The sequence below is a fragment of the Megalobrama amblycephala genome, linkage group LG15 (assembly GCF_018812025.1).
Source record: "Megalobrama amblycephala isolate DHTTF-2021 linkage group LG15, ASM1881202v1, whole genome shotgun sequence".
NCBI lineage: Eukaryota > Metazoa > Chordata > Actinopteri > Cypriniformes > Xenocyprididae > Megalobrama > Megalobrama amblycephala.
In genome coordinates, this window is record NC_063058.1 from 16,567,030 (window position 1) to 16,583,512 (window position 16,483).

The window sequence follows — 16,483 nt, forward strand, 5'->3', positions numbered from 1 at the left end:
TGTCTGAGACTTGTGTTTTGCTCCGGCGTTATGTTTAATGCAGAGTTAATATCAATTTAATGCTTGTCAATGCTTTTCTGTATTTTGGCTCTTGGTTAATCTCCTCAGTGTTCTGCCGTTCTCGGGTCTACAGAAACAGATGCTGGGCCAGTCTTAAAGGGGTTTGCACGAAGCGAAGGGACGGATTAAGGTGTTAAAACCAGACGCAAGCAGTGTTAAAATGTAACGTAAAGATAATGAATTAAATAAAAATGTAATCATAATTTTCATTAGGTTATTATTACTCAGTAAAAAAATACATTTACGATAATGAAAATGGCTGATTGGGTTTGGGGTCCAGAAATACAATGACAATTATATAGGCAAAACTGGATAAGATTTTTGTGACTTATTAGCCTACTGTTCCTAACTGTCCTATATTTCATTTAATTATAATATTACTAAACTATTATATTTTCGTTTATTTCCACCAACAAATAATTTCAACAATACAGTACTGCTAACAGAAAGAAACATGTTTTTAGTTTTTTAAGTTTAGTTTTGTTAAAATTACAGTTTTTTAAAGTCTTGCAATCATTGCATTGCCATTTCATTTAAGTTGCTAAGAATCCAATAATACAGGATTCTGATAGTAAAATGAAACCAAATCATTTTTGATTTATGCTGTTGAGCTCACCAAATGTAAGGAGAAATGTATGATCTCAGCACAATTATCCAAAAGCGCGCGCGTTAATGTGTGTCTGGAGTAGGGAAGGCACATTTATGTGGATATAATATCTTAGAAATGTGTCTTTAATGGGTTTAATTCAGCGCCCGACCAGCTGCACTCCCTTTATTTGGTAAAGAGAAAACAATCGTGCCATGGCTTGGAAAGCAAGCAGAAATTAGTTTCGGTCACCGAGGCTAAGCTATATTTCCTGCAAACCATCTGCTTGATAGGTACAATAGAGGGATTTTCAAGTGCAAGCAAAAGAATAAAGTGCTTTGAACGTGCAGAAGTCCTCTTGGGTTTTCTGAAGGTGATGAGGTGTCTTAATACGACTGCCCCGGGCGGTGCTAAAAACAACTGATGCAAATCTAACGGTCGTAGGCCATTATTTGGTAAAAAATAGGAATAATTACATGCTAATGACTTATGGTCCTGTTATTTGCCTGTTGATAGATTTTAATAGGCTAGGCCTACTTGTTTAAGCAGCAGAAAAGGCTGTCAACAAAATAGCATTTAGTTAAGAAAATGTCACTAATGTGATTCAAGATATTGATTGATAGATTAAAAATTGTAATAATTAATATAATAAAGCTACAACTATTATAAGTCCAACATAAAAACATAAATAGAAAACTTATAAAACCAGGGATACGGGGCCGTAATGGGGGAATTACAGTTGTCCCAAAATTACTTGCGCTATGCCACTCGATGCTCCCCCACAAAGACTTATCTTCTTTTACTAAGATGGTTGCTAAGACTTCTTAAGATGGACTAAGAAGGCTGTCGAGCTGATCCCGTTTGAAAAAGTTCTGAAATATTGTCTAAAGACCCAGTATTACAATCCATTTGTGCGAAAGAGCAACGCCTGGCGCATAATTTCATGGAGATTTACTCGCCGTGTCATCGCTCAGGGCTCACGCGGACTATATCTTCCCCTCGTCTTTTTTCCCTGTCCAAATCAAAGCGCACGAGTTGACTCCGCGGAGATAAATGTGAAGGTAGCTGCAAGAAAATGAATGGTTAGTGGGACAAATCCTGACAGAGAAGCGGTCAAACGCCATTAGTCACAGGTCTTAGCCCACAGGCCTCGGGATTCACCTCTTTTGGTGCATCTGACAGAAGAGAGCGTCTGTCCCAATAAAAGACTCCTAGAAGAAATCCTTTTGTTCGCACTTTTTTTCGTTTTATAATATATTTTATCGGTAGGCGTTGGCCATTTCCCCCCCGCGGTTCAGCAGCAAAACTTGAAAGGTTGTGCTTTTCCATAGCATATTAAACCTTATCCACGTGTGGCGCAGCATGTTCCCTGACCCAACTCCTCACACAATGAAATTCATCTTTTTTTACTCTCTGTATCTCAATGGAAGAAAATGTCCGTGAGTGTGATCTATATGAAGCCTAATTCAGTCAACTATGGGTGAAAGTAATGTTATCTATCTATCTATCTATCTATGAGCAGAAAAGATGGATTGATCGTTGACCTTTTTGTAGGCCTATTTTATTATTATTATTATTTACAAACAGTGGACAGTATAAATTATGCCCAAAACTAGGCTACATTTTAAAATGTTTTTATCATTATAACATCTTTTTTTATCATTCCTATTTGAGTTTTCAGGGTTTTTTTTTTTCCCTCAATATTATTTGAAGAAGACAGTCAATTAAAGTGGTTGAATAAGATTAATAGGGTGAATTCAGGTTGGATGGGACACTTTTCCCCAGTCATCTCAATGACAAAAAGTGTCCCAATTGAATTCACCCTACATATACCAAGTTATAACTTAGGTACTATTTTATTTCTAAGTTTTCAATTAAACTGATTAAAAAAGTTTTTTATTATACATTTTTTTCCCAGAGCTTGGGTTTCCTTTATTATTTGTTTCAAGATAGAATGCCAAATAATAATTTCATTGTGTTTCGAATAGGCAAAGCTGTTTTTTTTTTAAATTGCAATCTTTGTAACAGCATGACTATGAAGATAACTATGACTAACTATAGTCTTTTTACTCGTAAAGAGCCGTTGTCTGCGGTTTGCTAATAGTGTCTAATCCAATCCGAATTTCTTCTGTCCAATCAGGGCGCGCCGCCTCTAGAGTAAACGGAACTCACGTGGAGAATTTGGCTAAACTTCATTGTTAGAGCTGTCAACCATGAAAAGGCTTCTCCAGCGGTCCACTATAAAACCCCTGGAAGAGAGAGAGAGACGGACAAGAGCTCCTTCATTCTGCCGTCTTGGACTCTAATCAACGCAAGCCTCTGCATTGAGAGTAGTAGCACGTGAATTCCTCGCTGTCATTTTCTTTAAAAACGGTGCAATGATGTTGCCAAGTGTTATTGCGCCACCTGCTATGTATCCGAACTTTCTGCGGCCCTCGGCGGCTCTTTCCTTGCCTCCCTCTTTACATTCGGCGTTCACCACGCACTCGAGTTTCCTGGTGGACGACCTGTTGCGGATCAGCAGACCTGCCAACTTCATGCACAGGAGCATTCCGTCCCCAAGTGCATCTCCTCCGGCCACAGGAGCCACAACTCTGAACAACTCCTCCGCAGTCCACATCGCCATGTCTACGTCTTTGCCAAAAAGATCAAGCTCTCCACAAACATCAATTTCCAACGATCCAAATTACTTGAAGTTTGGAGTGAATGCGATTCTCGCGTCAACAACACGAAACGGTAGGTTTCCCTTATGTTTATAAACTATGTAATTGATAAAACGTCTTAAATATTTGTTTAAAATACGCTAATTAAGAAATTAGCGTTGACATTCATGCTGTAAACGCACTCAACTTGTACAAGTACACTTCATTAATTGATGTCCACTTTATTTTGTGTCATAGCTTCACCACCACCTTCAGTGCAAGGGATGAATGTGAAAACATTTCCGTTCCCATGTTTTGACGGCTCATTCCACCCATTCATCAGAGCATCATATTTCCCAGGTGGGTCAACTAGCCTACACTATTCCTAAAAAAATCGCTGCGTCACTTCTTAATTCGGTCAAACTGATGGGCTTTCAGAATCTGCTTCCAATGCTGGAATTTGTAGGACATTGTGGAATCAGTCTCGCTAATTTGATGCCCTATTTAGCAAACGCAGTGACTGCTGACATTTTGCACCGCTTCCCCTAATCCACAAATTAGCCGGAATTGTCATGGTCCCAATTTAAGGCGGGTCCACTCTCACAAGCAAACTGTTGGCTTCTCTTCATCGCTGCCTTTTCCCACCGAGCCAGTGTACTTAGTTACTGATTGGCAACAATGCTTTCAGCACCATGACCAATTGGTCAGCTCCCTCTGGGCAGCCACACACAGACCCGTCGTTGACTTAAGCATGCTGCTGATAGGCATTTACCAGTCATGGACTAATTCCCCTATTAGCTTCTATTCAGTGTTTCAATATTCTCACAAGACCACATAGCGTGTGGGGAGTCTTCACGGGACGTCCAAGCAAAAGTTTTGGTCTCATGTAGCAGCATGAAAATTGCTTAACAGGGTGTAGTAGTCTTAATTAGGCTACTGTGTTTTCAAGTAGTAGCAAACTTGATTGTAGGCTATAGTTACTCAAAATGTACTCTAAACAATTTAATGATCACAACTACTGTATTTGTATGTTGGTTAACGCTAAATCTTTTACGTATACCTCAGAGAAAACCAATAAAAGTGGGTCTATTTTGCGTTAAGCTTCATGTCCATCACTCCAGTGAATGCGGGCTACAAATAGCCTTGTGGATCGTGCACTCATTCAGACCGACGATAATAGACTGATTCTTTTCACCGCGGTGTGAATACGTCAACAAAACAACTTGAGCAGTATGAATGGCTTTTCGTGTCCATTTAATGAAAATATTTGGGGGCAAACATAGTCCCCCGCCATCAGTATTCTCAAAATGTCCCTGGCATGCCGTTGTGTTTAGTTTTTAAGTGTAAATCTCTTTTGTGGCCGTAATATATGGCTTTAGTGGCCTGTCCTAAGCCTTTTTCAGTCAGTTCATTACTACACAATTACCGTCCACGCTTCATTAGCACCTCTATCTTTCACTGGAGCGCTCTGAATGACTGCTCGCCCTTGTTACCATACCAATGCTTTTGGGAACCAAGCAATGTGCTAATTAGCTTCCTCGTTGCGTATCACTCATACGGACTGGTTTAAAAAAACATTAAAGCCCAACTTTCATTCCAAGCCCAATGACTACTTCCTGTTCTTTGAAAAGACCAATATTTGCTCATTTTAAGGGAAACGTTGATAAGGTCGACTTTTAAAATAATCTGTTTGGTTTCTTCTTACAGCATCGTCCTCAGCAGTGCCCATTCCCGGGACTTTCGCATGGCCACTCACGGCTCGAGGGAAGCCAAGAAGAGGAATGCTTCGACGGGCAGTCTTCTCTGACGTGCAGCGCAAAGCATTGGAAAAGATGTTTCAGAAACAGAAATACATCAGCAAACCAGACAGAAAGAAATTGGCGACGAAACTTGGCCTCAAAGACTCTCAGGTAAGCTGAAGTTGTCCACAAACATATTTTTGTATCGTACCTTATGTCTGAGGTAAACTGTTGTGCTAATGTTTTGCTAACTCTTTGTTGTCAGGTAAAAATTTGGTTCCAAAACCGAAGAATGAAATGGCGCAATTCCAAAGAAAGAGAGCTTCTGTCGTCAGGAGGTTGCAGGGAACAAACATTGCCGACGAAATTGAACCCCAATCCTGACCTTAGCGACGTTGGGAAAAAGTTTGAAAATGACGCGGCTCTGAGAGAAAGCCCGCGCGCGCCTATATTTCAGGCGGGCAGAGATCACGAGCTCAACGCAGATTTCCATTTCAATTCGCCTTCCATTTCCAGCAAGCACTCAGACTTCTCAGAATCAGAGGACGAGGAAATAACCGTGTCATAATCATTAAACAGACTATGTAATTTCCAATGAGTTATGTTCATGCACAAAACTGGAGAAAAACTTGTTTGACACAGTAGCTGTGTGAACTTTATTGATAGGAAAGCTTTCAGTCCAAGAGAGAATGTTGTAACCGCTGCGTTTTTGGCAGCTTGTATAGCGTTTTGTATGAATATTTTGTATGGAATTTTTATACTAAGATTATTATAATCTTTCTTAATGGTTTGGGATACTTTGTCTATAATCTTAAATACGTAGATGGCACATTTCTAACTTAAAAATCTTATATTATTTTGTATACTGATGTTTTTTGTAAAAATGTATATACATGTGAAAAAAATATTTTTACAAATTAAAAATCCAAAGCAAAATACCAAAATTTTCATTTTTGTCTCCATTGAAATTAAAATTGTATGTTCTTTACATGGCCATGCATACAATAACTGTATATGATTTTTTGCCTAATTGATTTTGCCTCTTAATTTACAAGCAATATTTGTAACTGAGTGTCTGTTTCAACAAACTCCTGAAGTTTAAAAAAAAAAGGGGGGAAAAAAGTTATGAAAAAAATAATCACATTTCCCAGTAGTTATGGTTCCTGATATTATCAGACCTGCCAGTAATATCAATGAAACAATTTGATGACTTGTTTACTCCTTCCTCAACTTCTAAAAAACACAAGTGTTGACTGTTTGCAACTGAATAAATGACAGAAACTGATATTTGGACAGGAAAATGATCACATTTATTCCAAAAAGGGTAACATGAGATCACTACACTGAAAAACATCATTAAACATTAACAACTTTAAAACTCTTAAAAACTACACCAACAATGAGGCAAATATTTACAAAAATACAGTACAACAGAAAATATACACAAATAAAATCAAAACTCAGTCTTACTTCTAAAATTACCTGCAATTTATGGAAAATTAGATGCTATTTGCCTCTTATTATTTTAATTTAACTCATTTCAACAGGCTATATTCACACAAATGTTTTCACATATAGATGTGTTTAAAGTGAAAAAAAAAAATCTTGGCAGTACTTGAAACAAAGCAAGATTATTTGGCGGTATATAACACAGAAAAACACAAACAAGAAAAGAAATACTGTATAAGGTCTATTAAAACATTTTGAAAACAACACCAACATTTTCTAGGTGAACAAAATGAAATCTTTTAAATAAAGCAACTCCCAGTAATCCATTTGGACCTCATGCTAATGTTTGCCACATTAATACTGCTGAGGGGGCCACTAGACACGCTAACCCTCAATTCAGACTAAAGCACATCCCACGGATCCATGTGCCAGACCTTTTCTAATGTATGTATAACTACCCCCAAGATCTTCAGTACATACAGACCTCAATGATGCACACAATAGAGTTTCTTTCTCCCTTCAACAAGTAATTTAGGAAAACATACTCACTGAACAAAGAGGACTCACATTTTATTCAGTTTTCCTCGCAGAATTATTTGGGAAGAGTTTGGGAATAAGAAGTTATAAAACTGAGGTCGGTTTTGGCTTTATTGTAAGTCTTCCTAATATCAACAAACAGGGTTGCATTGTATAATGCCGCTACATTGTCACTTGATGGATGTCTGTGATGTTTTTTTTTTTTTTTAATTCAGAATTTTTATCATCAGAACTTTCAACAGAAGTTTTACCAGAAAGTTAAATATTCTTTGAATGTTACAATATTGCATAGAGATTATTGTACTACATTAAGAGGCACAAAATATTCTCCTGGCACAAAATGATAAAACTTACAGTATTCACTTTGATATTTTCAATACTTTTTAAAAAAAAATCTCTTTATGATAAGAACAAATTACCAAAACACTCTTTTGTTGCCAAAAAGCAACCACAATATAGTTCACATTACACTATATTTCTCTGTTAGGTCCCACAGATAGTGCACCATTTGAAGGCTATAATGTCCTTGCATTATTTGTGTAGAAAGTTAGAAATCTAAGACATAAGCAAGCCCATCTCAACCCATTACACAAAAGTTGTAAGGCATTTTTTATCAAGTTGAGCACCAAAGAAGTTCAATAGTGCATTAAAGTCAAGCAACATGAGATCCTTTTAGTATAATATGAATGAAAATAAACGTGACTTGGCTGAACAGCCTTATACCGCCATCTACAGTCCATTTGAGGAAATGATGCTCTCTGAAGTGCTTGAGCATGTTTTTCTCCTATTTCAGGTGATGATTAGTGTGTCTTACTGAGAAATTATGATTTTTCAGGGTTTCCAGCACCCTGGTTGAAGGTTACCAGCACCCTGTAGTTTCACAGAAAAGCCGGATCTGATTTTCAAAAGCCTCCGTTTCGTAATTTAACATTTTAAAGTATTTTCACAGTGTAGATTCTAACGAAGAGTCCAGCATATCATCTTGGTGACTGTTGCTGGTGGAATCACTATCGTAGCTCTCCGTTCCTGTGCAGTGGGCCGTCTCCTTCAGCCTCATTAACATATTCATCTGTGGTGATGCGAACAGCTTAGTATATAGTAAAAAATATATATATGCATACATACATCAGAGATATTTGAGTTCTATAATGAATAAATACAGATAACACTTACCAGTGGGTCTTCTTCTGATTTTCCCTGAGCAGTTTGCTTGCCTGGGCTGCCCTCCTGAGATATATTGTACCCGTCGAACCCCACATCCTCTGGCCGAAGTCGCAGCAGGGAATGCCATTCGTGTTGCTGTGGACTTGCCACCCAAGGGAAGCTCTCCATCACCCACTTCGCCGGGTCCTCCCATGCTGCCTTACGGCCATACATCTGCATAACACATGGGCAGGTGTTCGTTTGCTTGCTTTAGCATCCTAGTACTGCAACAGATACAACACATGATGGAAGATGCCCTTACCTGTAGCCCTTCTCTCACAGCCTCCAGCATGTAAGGGATGATGGAGTAGTTCCACAGATCAGTGAACCACACTCTTGAGCCTTCTACATCCATTGGGCAGGACAGAAAGAGCCGGGGTCCTGTGGTGATTTTATTTATATAAACCATCATTAGAACCCAGCTAACAGAATTTTGTTATAAGAATGTTCTCTAAATATTCAGTGGTGGTTCTGGGAACGTAAAAAACGTCCAGTTTTCTTGACGTTCCAGGAACGTTTTTATAAGGTATAATGTTCCTCAAACGTTCTTTCAACTTAATTTTGATCTAAAATTCAACATTCTAAGAACCTTGATCTGTAACATTCCAAGAACTTGAAAACGTCCAGTTTTCTTAATGTTAGTAGAATGTTATTTAAAGGTTAGTATGATGTTCCATAAACGTTCTTTCAACTTAATTTTAATGTAAAATTCAACATTGTAGGAACGTTGATTTGTAACATTCCAAGAACATAAATTGTCCAGTTTCCTTAATGTTAGTAGAATGTTATTTAAAGGTTAGTATGATGTTCCTGAAACGTTCTTTCAATCATTCAATCACCTGCTGTGAACAAGCACTGAAAGAAAGAGGAATAAAAACACAAACTACAACTTTCTTCAGCCACAGCCTTAGATGAACTGAAGATCAAAGACATTAAATCTCTGAAGATCTGATTAAACAACTCCACAAACAGCATTAGCAGCTTCACTTATTACTAACCAGACTGACTTTATTTCTGTCACACGTCTACAGAAGTTCTTATTGAGAATTAACAGAAATTTAGATGTTTTGTTTGGGGTCACCATCATGGAGGTTGGTGGTTGCTTTAGTTGAGCTCTTGACCCCTGAATATTGAAAAGTTGCTTCCTTGTCAGCAATTGCAGGTGTTTTCAGAAAACATTTCTGCATTGGTAAAGAAGTTCAACATGTCTGTTTTAATAACAGACAAATGACTGCAATAAAGTGGTTTAATCAACTGCTTTTTTTCTGTAATCGCTAATTTGAGAAATTGAGATATTGTATCAAACTCAACCAATGTGAAAAATTTAATTTGCAACACTGTCATTGTTAACGTTTTGTTTAAAACATTGTTTTGTCTCATTCATACACTCACAGACATCAACATTCGGCATATGAAACGCAACAATGGTGACGTGCTTCATGCCAGCATACAAAACATATTCATGGTTCCCAGCATGCATTGCGACATGAATAAATTATGCAGCTAATTTTTTTTTTATTGTCACCATTGTTGAGGTTTGTATGATGTATGATGAATGCAGAATTGTTTTCTGAAAACACCTGCGATTGTTGATAAAGAAGCAACTCTATAATACTCAGGGGTCAAGAGCTCTACTAAAGCAACCACCAACCTCCATGATGGTGACCTCAAACGAAACATCTAAACTTCTGTTAATTCTCAATAAGAACTTCTGTAGACGTGTGACAGAAATAAAGTCAGTCTGGTTAGTAATAAGTGAAGCTAATGCTGTTTGTGGAGATATTTAATCAGATCTTGAATGTCTTTTATCTTCTGTTCATCTAAGGCTGTGGATGAAGAAAGTTGTAGTTTGTGTTTTTATTTCTCTTTCTTTCAGTGCTTGTTCACAGCAAGTGTTTGAATGATTGAAAGAATGTTTCAGGAACATCGTACTAACCTTTAAATAACATTCTACTAACATTAAGGAAACATTAAGGAAACATTAAGGAATTTCTCAGGTAGGCATCTGGGTGATTGTGATTGGCTGTGGCCTCACTCACCAATTGTGACATCAGAAGAACTATGTGTTTCCAGAAAGCGGTTGAGATGATGCCAAACACACGGGATCCACTCAATAATCTTAACTAGCTCGCCGTTCCTCACACGACTGTTGATCTCGGTTTCTAGAAGCTTCCGCCGCAGGAAACGACCCAGAAAACCTTTTACTGGTTCAGTATGATTGGCACATAAAACCCATCTGAAATAAGAGACCAAGTACAAGACCAGTTCCACCTATGTCCATGCATAATAAGCTCAAGCTTAATAAGCTTCGAGAAATGCTTGTGGGCCCTCTTGTGGTCACTTGGGATATAGCAACCAGCTAACTCCAGTTGTATATGCCAGTGAATCTCAACCTTTTTTGAGCAATGGACAACCCATCATATTTGGAACCATCCTCAAGGACCCCAGAATAAAATTTGCTTATTGGTATCATTCATTTCTTTGTGATGACCAAATGCAATAAATTAAATATAGGACAAGTCAACTAACATAGTAGTAAATTATAGTCATATCGGCAGTTATATTATACATATATTATCTTCTTTTATGGGAACATGTCAAATGTCAAAATATACAAAAATTCATATTCAGATAAGTGATATAAGGACCCCCTGGCATTATGTCAAGGACCACTAGGGGTCCATGGACCCCTGGTTGAGAAACACTGGTATATGCTATACAATATAATAAAAAAGTTTAATTCTATTTAATTCTAAATCTATGAAAAATAAAAAAGGTTATTTTCATGATTTTACTATATATTTATATACAGGTGCTGGTCATATAATTACAGGGTACCCCCAGGATCCTCCAAATGAAATTCAAGGCTTTTTAAGACCTTTTTAATACCATTTTAAATGAAATTCAATGCCAACTTCGTACCCATTCTGACAGAAGTATGAGGGGAAAATGTCAAATCTGTATAAATTTTGAACCCTAGAAAATAATTAATTCGCCATATATTTTTATACCTATACTATAAATATTTTATTTACCATAGGCCTACTAAATGTAAACAGCAGTGTCTCTCTCATTGTTACAGAGTGTAATATAATTATATAGGCTAATACTATGATGTAATTGATGTAATACTACTAATGTAATTGATGTAATACTACTAATATACTAATATAATACTACTAATATAATACTATTAATTGCAATAGTCTGGTGCAACTTCTCACATCCAACAAGGTGCATGGAATAAAAAAAAAATAGTAATTTAGGAACAAAACCAGCAACACTCATAGATGCCATGGAGGGGTCAGAAATAAACAAAAAACTGAAGCTATATATATCAACTTTATTTTGCCAAAAAATAAAAATCTCTCATTGTTATTAGTTTTTAACATTTAGTGGAAGTAGGCTGTTTTCCTTTACTTCATGCTAGCTTAAATAAAATCAAAATCTTGCACTGAACAACACTGTACAGAACAAATACAACCCTTGAATACATTTGTACACTCTTCTGTTTCTTGACATGGTAGCATCGGACGCGTTTCGGTGATTTAAAACGACGCTCGTGACTTAAAGTCGAGTGCTTTTACTGTAATTTAGGCAAGCGCGCTCATGGTTGCATAGCAACGACAGACGCCACTTGAGCGAAAGCGCATTGGAAAGAAGGAGAATGCCGGCGCGGCCGCGTATGTGACGCGTACTAGAGAATAATAATAATAATAATAATAACAATTTAGCGGGCCGGATTATGTTTTATTTTTGAGATCAGTTGCGGGCCGTAAATGGCCCGCGGGCCGGCAGTTTGAGACCACTGGACTAGACTATCACAGAACGCTGACACAATCAGCAACCCAATGATGATTTTCATTCAATCCGAGCACAGATATTGACTCGTATTACTCGTATAATACTCGTACTCGGCAGAAGTGCTTTATCCGTACCGGATACTCGTTTCAGCCGAGTATCCGGCTCATCTCTAGTAATTTACCTCACTTGCCTAGTAACCATAGTAACGGGTGCGCGAGCTTTCGCGCTTACTGCTATGACGTGGAGCGCGAGGTGCACTCAACATTACGCTGCATGAATTTTTAATTAGCCTACACTAGTAACAGTTCATTTTGTTACGGTATGAACTTAATCCTAGGAAAAGTTAAAAAATAAAAAAATAATAAAAATAAGACCTTTGTAACGAAATCCAAGACTTTGTATACCAAATTCAAGGCTATTAAGGCCTTAATTTTAGATTATCAAATTTAAGACTTTTTCAATGCTTTTAAGACCCCGCGGGTACCCTGAATTAGAATATCATCAAAAAGTTGATTTATTTCACTAATTCCATTCAAAAAGTGAAACGTGTATATTATATTCATTCATTACACACAGATATATAATACTGATATATTTCAAATGTTTATTTTGTTTTCATTTTGATGATTATAACTGACAACTAAGGAAAATCCCAAATTCAGTATCTCAGAAAATTAGAATATTACTTAAGACCAATACAAAGAAAGGATTTTTAGAAATCTTGGCCAACTGAAAAGTATGAGCATGTACAGCACTCAATACTTAGTTGGGGCTCCTTTTGCCTGAATTACTGCAGCAATGCAGCGTGGCATGGAGTCGATCAGTCTGTGGCAGTTGTGGCCAATTAAGAACAGGGATACCATGGTCCTTAAACCAGGTACTGGTAGCTTTGGCACTGTGTGCAGGTGTCAAGTCCTGTTGGAAAGTGAAATCTGCATCTCCATAAAGTTGGTCAGCAGCAGGAAGCATGAAGTGCTCTAAAACGTCCTGGTATACGGCTGCATTGACCTTGGACCTCAGAAAACACAGTGGACCAACACCAGCAGATGACATGGCACCCAAAACCATCACTGACTGTGGAAACTTTACACTGGACCTCAAGTAACGTGGACTGTGTGCCTCTCCTCTCTTCCTCCAGACTCTGGGACCCTGATTTCCAAAGGAAATGCAAAATTTACTTTCATCAGAGAACATAACTTTGGACCACTCAGCAGCAGTCCAGTCCTTTTTGTCTTTAGCCCAGGCGAGACGCTTCTGATGCTGTCTGTTGTTCAAGAGTGGCTTGACACAAGGAATGCGACAGCTGAAACTCATGTCTTGCTTACGTCTGTGCGTAGTGGTTCTTGAAGCACTGACTCCAGCTGCAGTCCACTCTTTGTTAATCTCCCCCACATTTTTGAATGGGTTTTGTTACACAATCCTCTCCAGGGTGCGGGTATCCCTATTGCTTGTACACTTTTTTCTACCACATCTTTTCGCCTCTCTATTAATGTGCTTGGACACAGAGCTCTGTGAACAGCCAGCCTCTTTTGCAATGACCTTTTGTGTCTTGCCCTCCTTGTGCAAGGTGTCAATGGTAGTCTTTTGGACAACTGTCAAGTCAGCAGTCTTCCCCATGATTGTGTAGCCTACAGAACTAGACTGAGAGACCATTTAAAGGCCTTTGCAGGTGTTTTGAGTTAATTAGTTGATTAGAGTGTGGCACCAGGTGTCTTCAATATTGAACCTTTTCACAATATTCTAATTTTCTGAAATACTGAATTTGGGATTTTCCTTAGTTGTCAGTTATAATCATCAAAATTAAAAGAAATAAACATTTGAAATATATCAGTCTGTGTGTAATGAATGAATATAATATACAAGTTTCTCTTTTTGAATGGAATTAGTGAAACTTTTTGATGATATTCTAATTATATGACCAGCACCTGTAATTGTATGAATATATGTAGCTAATAAAGAAAAATAATAGAAAATTATTAAATAATGCTAATAATGCTAATAGAGTATCACACTGTAATCTGAATGGGATGATACCTGAAATTATGATGAAGCTGCAGATTTGCGGTGGGTGATGGGGCTTGATTCATGGTTCCAATGATGTACGGACTGTGAGAAAATAATGCAATTAAATATAAATTAAATATATTGTGAAACATGAAAACATCTGCATTTTCACAGTTAGAATCATTTATTGATATAAACTGTTGCGTGAGTTGCTCACCACTGGTGGTTCTTGCAGTTGAGCAGGCCGTTGAAAATCTCGGCCAGTGAACCGACATGGTGAAGGTTATCTAGTATGAGCACTGCAGGCATGTCCACAGCCGGTTCACTGTTCTTACACTGGTCTGCCAGGTTGGACAAGTACTGCTTCAGCTCCTGTATAATACACATTGTGCCTTATTACAAGAACCTTCAAATTTACCACACGCTGAAAGCAAAACCATGTTTTTTTAGCACTCAAACTCAAATTACTTAAAGGAATAGTTCACCTTAAAATGAAAATTACCCAAAGCTTTACTCACTCTCAAGCCATGCTAGGTCTATATGACTTTCTTCTTTCTGATGAACATAGTCTGAGTTATATTAATAAATATCCTGATGCATTCAAGCTTTTTTATGGCAGTGAGCGATACCAACGAGTATGTCAGAAAGAATAAAGTCCTATACAATTAAGATGGCTTGAGGGTGAGTAAATATTGGGGTAACTTTCATTTAAAAGTGAACTTATCCTTTAAAACAACTTCCCACAATCACCCACTGTTGACAATAAACATTGAGTAGCATATAAACCTGACTGCATTCCATATTTTTTATTCAAGCAGCTTCACTGACCTTAGTAGTTTTGTTATCAACATTGAAGGTGGCGATTGCTTGATGCTCCAGATGTTTTCCCTCTTTTCGTACCATGTACTCAGCCAATCTGCTGGCCAGAAAACTCTTCCCTGTTCCAGAAGGCCCTGAAAAGATGATTCGTCTGTGCTCCTCAAGCTGAGAGATGTATCGCTGCAGAACCGGCTTTGGAATGAGCGTCTCGAACGCCAAACTGTCCTGACTGTTGTCAGACAAGCCTGTAGAGGGAAAGAGGAGGTTTGGATCATGAGGAACTCTTTTGTCAATGTATGCAGTGGTGTAGTTTCTTACAAAAGAGCAATAATTGTACCTTTCAGCTTGACAGAGATGGTATCGCTTTCTCCCACAAGATAACCGCAGGGCAGGAGTTCTGGTATATCTGCATCACTGGCGCGATGGATGTCTCCAATGCTGTACTCCATCACACAGTCAGTGTTCAAACCCAACTGTGTGACAGGATCTACGTAGATGATATATTCCTGTTGGAGTGACAGAAACGTGATGTGTGATTGTGTTGTAAAGAAGTTTTTCAGCTCAAATGTCACTCAATTCTAAGCTAAGGAGTTTTTGTACCTTAAAAAGGCGTCTGACTACCCCATCTAGTACGTCCCATTTGGTTTTTCCACTGACACCAATGCAGCCCAGCAAGAACTGAGAAGGTCTACACTCCTGCCAAAAGCAACACAAAGAACTGCTTGAAGCGACACTGATGAGATCACTGGGTTATTTTTGCTGAAATGTCTCGACTTGTACCTCTTTCCACTCTGGATCCTTCTCCAGACTGACCACAACCTTCACATGTTGTCCCTCTTTCCAGGAACTTCCATCTCCACTGTCTTCTAGCAACATATCTAAAAGCCAACAGAGAATTTCAACAGCTTATAATGCCAGATTTCTTTGAAAAATACCATACTTTTTGAAGTTTAAAAGTCTTTAATACCTAAGCTTGTGGATTCTGTGAGGCTAAGTTGAGAGGAAAGGCCTACAGATGAAGGGGAGATGGACATCTGAGAAGGAGCTCTGCTACCGCTTCCCCTGCTCTCCATCTTTAATCGGTCATTTTCCACTTTCAGCCTTTCTATCTCAATCTATAAGTATAAAATTATGTTTGTGACACCTTCACAAAATTAAGTAACATCACATCAAAACACATTGAATTTATAATCAAGAATATGTATGAGCGCATTTTAAAAAATTATTTTAAGCAGATGCTCACTTGCATGCGGTTCATAGATTCTCGCAGCTGGTCCAGTTGGTGGGCAGAGCTTAACGCCTCCAATCTGATGTCTGTAAGCTTCATTTCTTTATCGCGCAGTTCACTGCGCAACTGCATGACTGTTTCAGCGTCGCTGTCCGTACACTCAGAGATCCTGCGACAAACACATACGTAATATCAAACACAAAAAAGAAAATAAACAAGACTACTTTGAAATGCATTAGTAAAAAACAAACAAACAAAAACAAACAAAAAATAGTAAAAGCAAAACATAAACAAACAAAAATCCAAGCAAAATATAAAACAAAAATACAAACAAATAAAAACAAACAAAACAAAACAAAACAAAACAAAACAAAACAAAACAAAACAAAACAAAACAAAACAAAACAAAACA

The 16,483-nt window shown here is 37.9% G+C and overlaps 2 protein-coding genes across 13 annotated transcripts in view; one reads left to right on the forward strand and one right to left on the reverse strand.

Moving 5' to 3' along the window:
• The first annotated feature begins 2,695 nt into the window (after nucleotides 1-2,695).
• Nucleotides 2,696-6,704, forward strand: dbx1b (developing brain homeobox 1b). Its single transcript, XM_048157953.1, has 4 exons — nucleotides 2,696-3,382; nucleotides 3,547-3,648; nucleotides 4,996-5,198; nucleotides 5,293-6,704. The coding sequence occupies exons 1-4, from the start codon at nucleotides 3,025-3,027 to the stop codon at nucleotides 5,593-5,595; spliced, it is 966 nt and encodes a 321-aa protein (XP_048013910.1). The 5' UTR covers nucleotides 2,696-3,024; the 3' UTR covers nucleotides 5,596-6,704.
• nav2b (neuron navigator 2b) overlaps nucleotides 6,315-16,483 on the reverse strand; it is a 117,765-nt gene continuing 107,596 nt past the window's right edge. For all 12 annotated transcript variants that reach the window (XM_048157944.1, XM_048157947.1, XM_048157951.1 and 9 more), the window contains 12 exons: nucleotides 16,087-16,240; nucleotides 15,811-15,958; nucleotides 15,624-15,721; nucleotides 15,444-15,539; nucleotides 15,181-15,349; nucleotides 14,853-15,088; nucleotides 14,242-14,396; nucleotides 14,055-14,126; nucleotides 10,256-10,452; nucleotides 8,479-8,597; nucleotides 8,187-8,390; nucleotides 6,315-8,082 (listed from right to left, as the gene is read on the reverse strand). In XM_048157944.1, coding sequence (XP_048013901.1) covers nucleotides 7,957-8,082; nucleotides 8,187-8,390; nucleotides 8,479-8,597; nucleotides 10,256-10,452; nucleotides 14,055-14,126; nucleotides 14,242-14,396; nucleotides 14,853-15,088; nucleotides 15,181-15,349; nucleotides 15,444-15,539; nucleotides 15,624-15,721; nucleotides 15,811-15,958; nucleotides 16,087-16,240 — 1,774 coding nt within the window. In that variant the 3' untranslated portion in view covers nucleotides 6,315-7,956. The remainder of the gene's footprint in view (nucleotides 8,083-8,186; nucleotides 8,391-8,478; nucleotides 8,598-10,255; nucleotides 10,453-14,054; nucleotides 14,127-14,241; nucleotides 14,397-14,852; nucleotides 15,089-15,180; nucleotides 15,350-15,443; nucleotides 15,540-15,623; nucleotides 15,722-15,810; nucleotides 15,959-16,086; nucleotides 16,241-16,483) is intronic.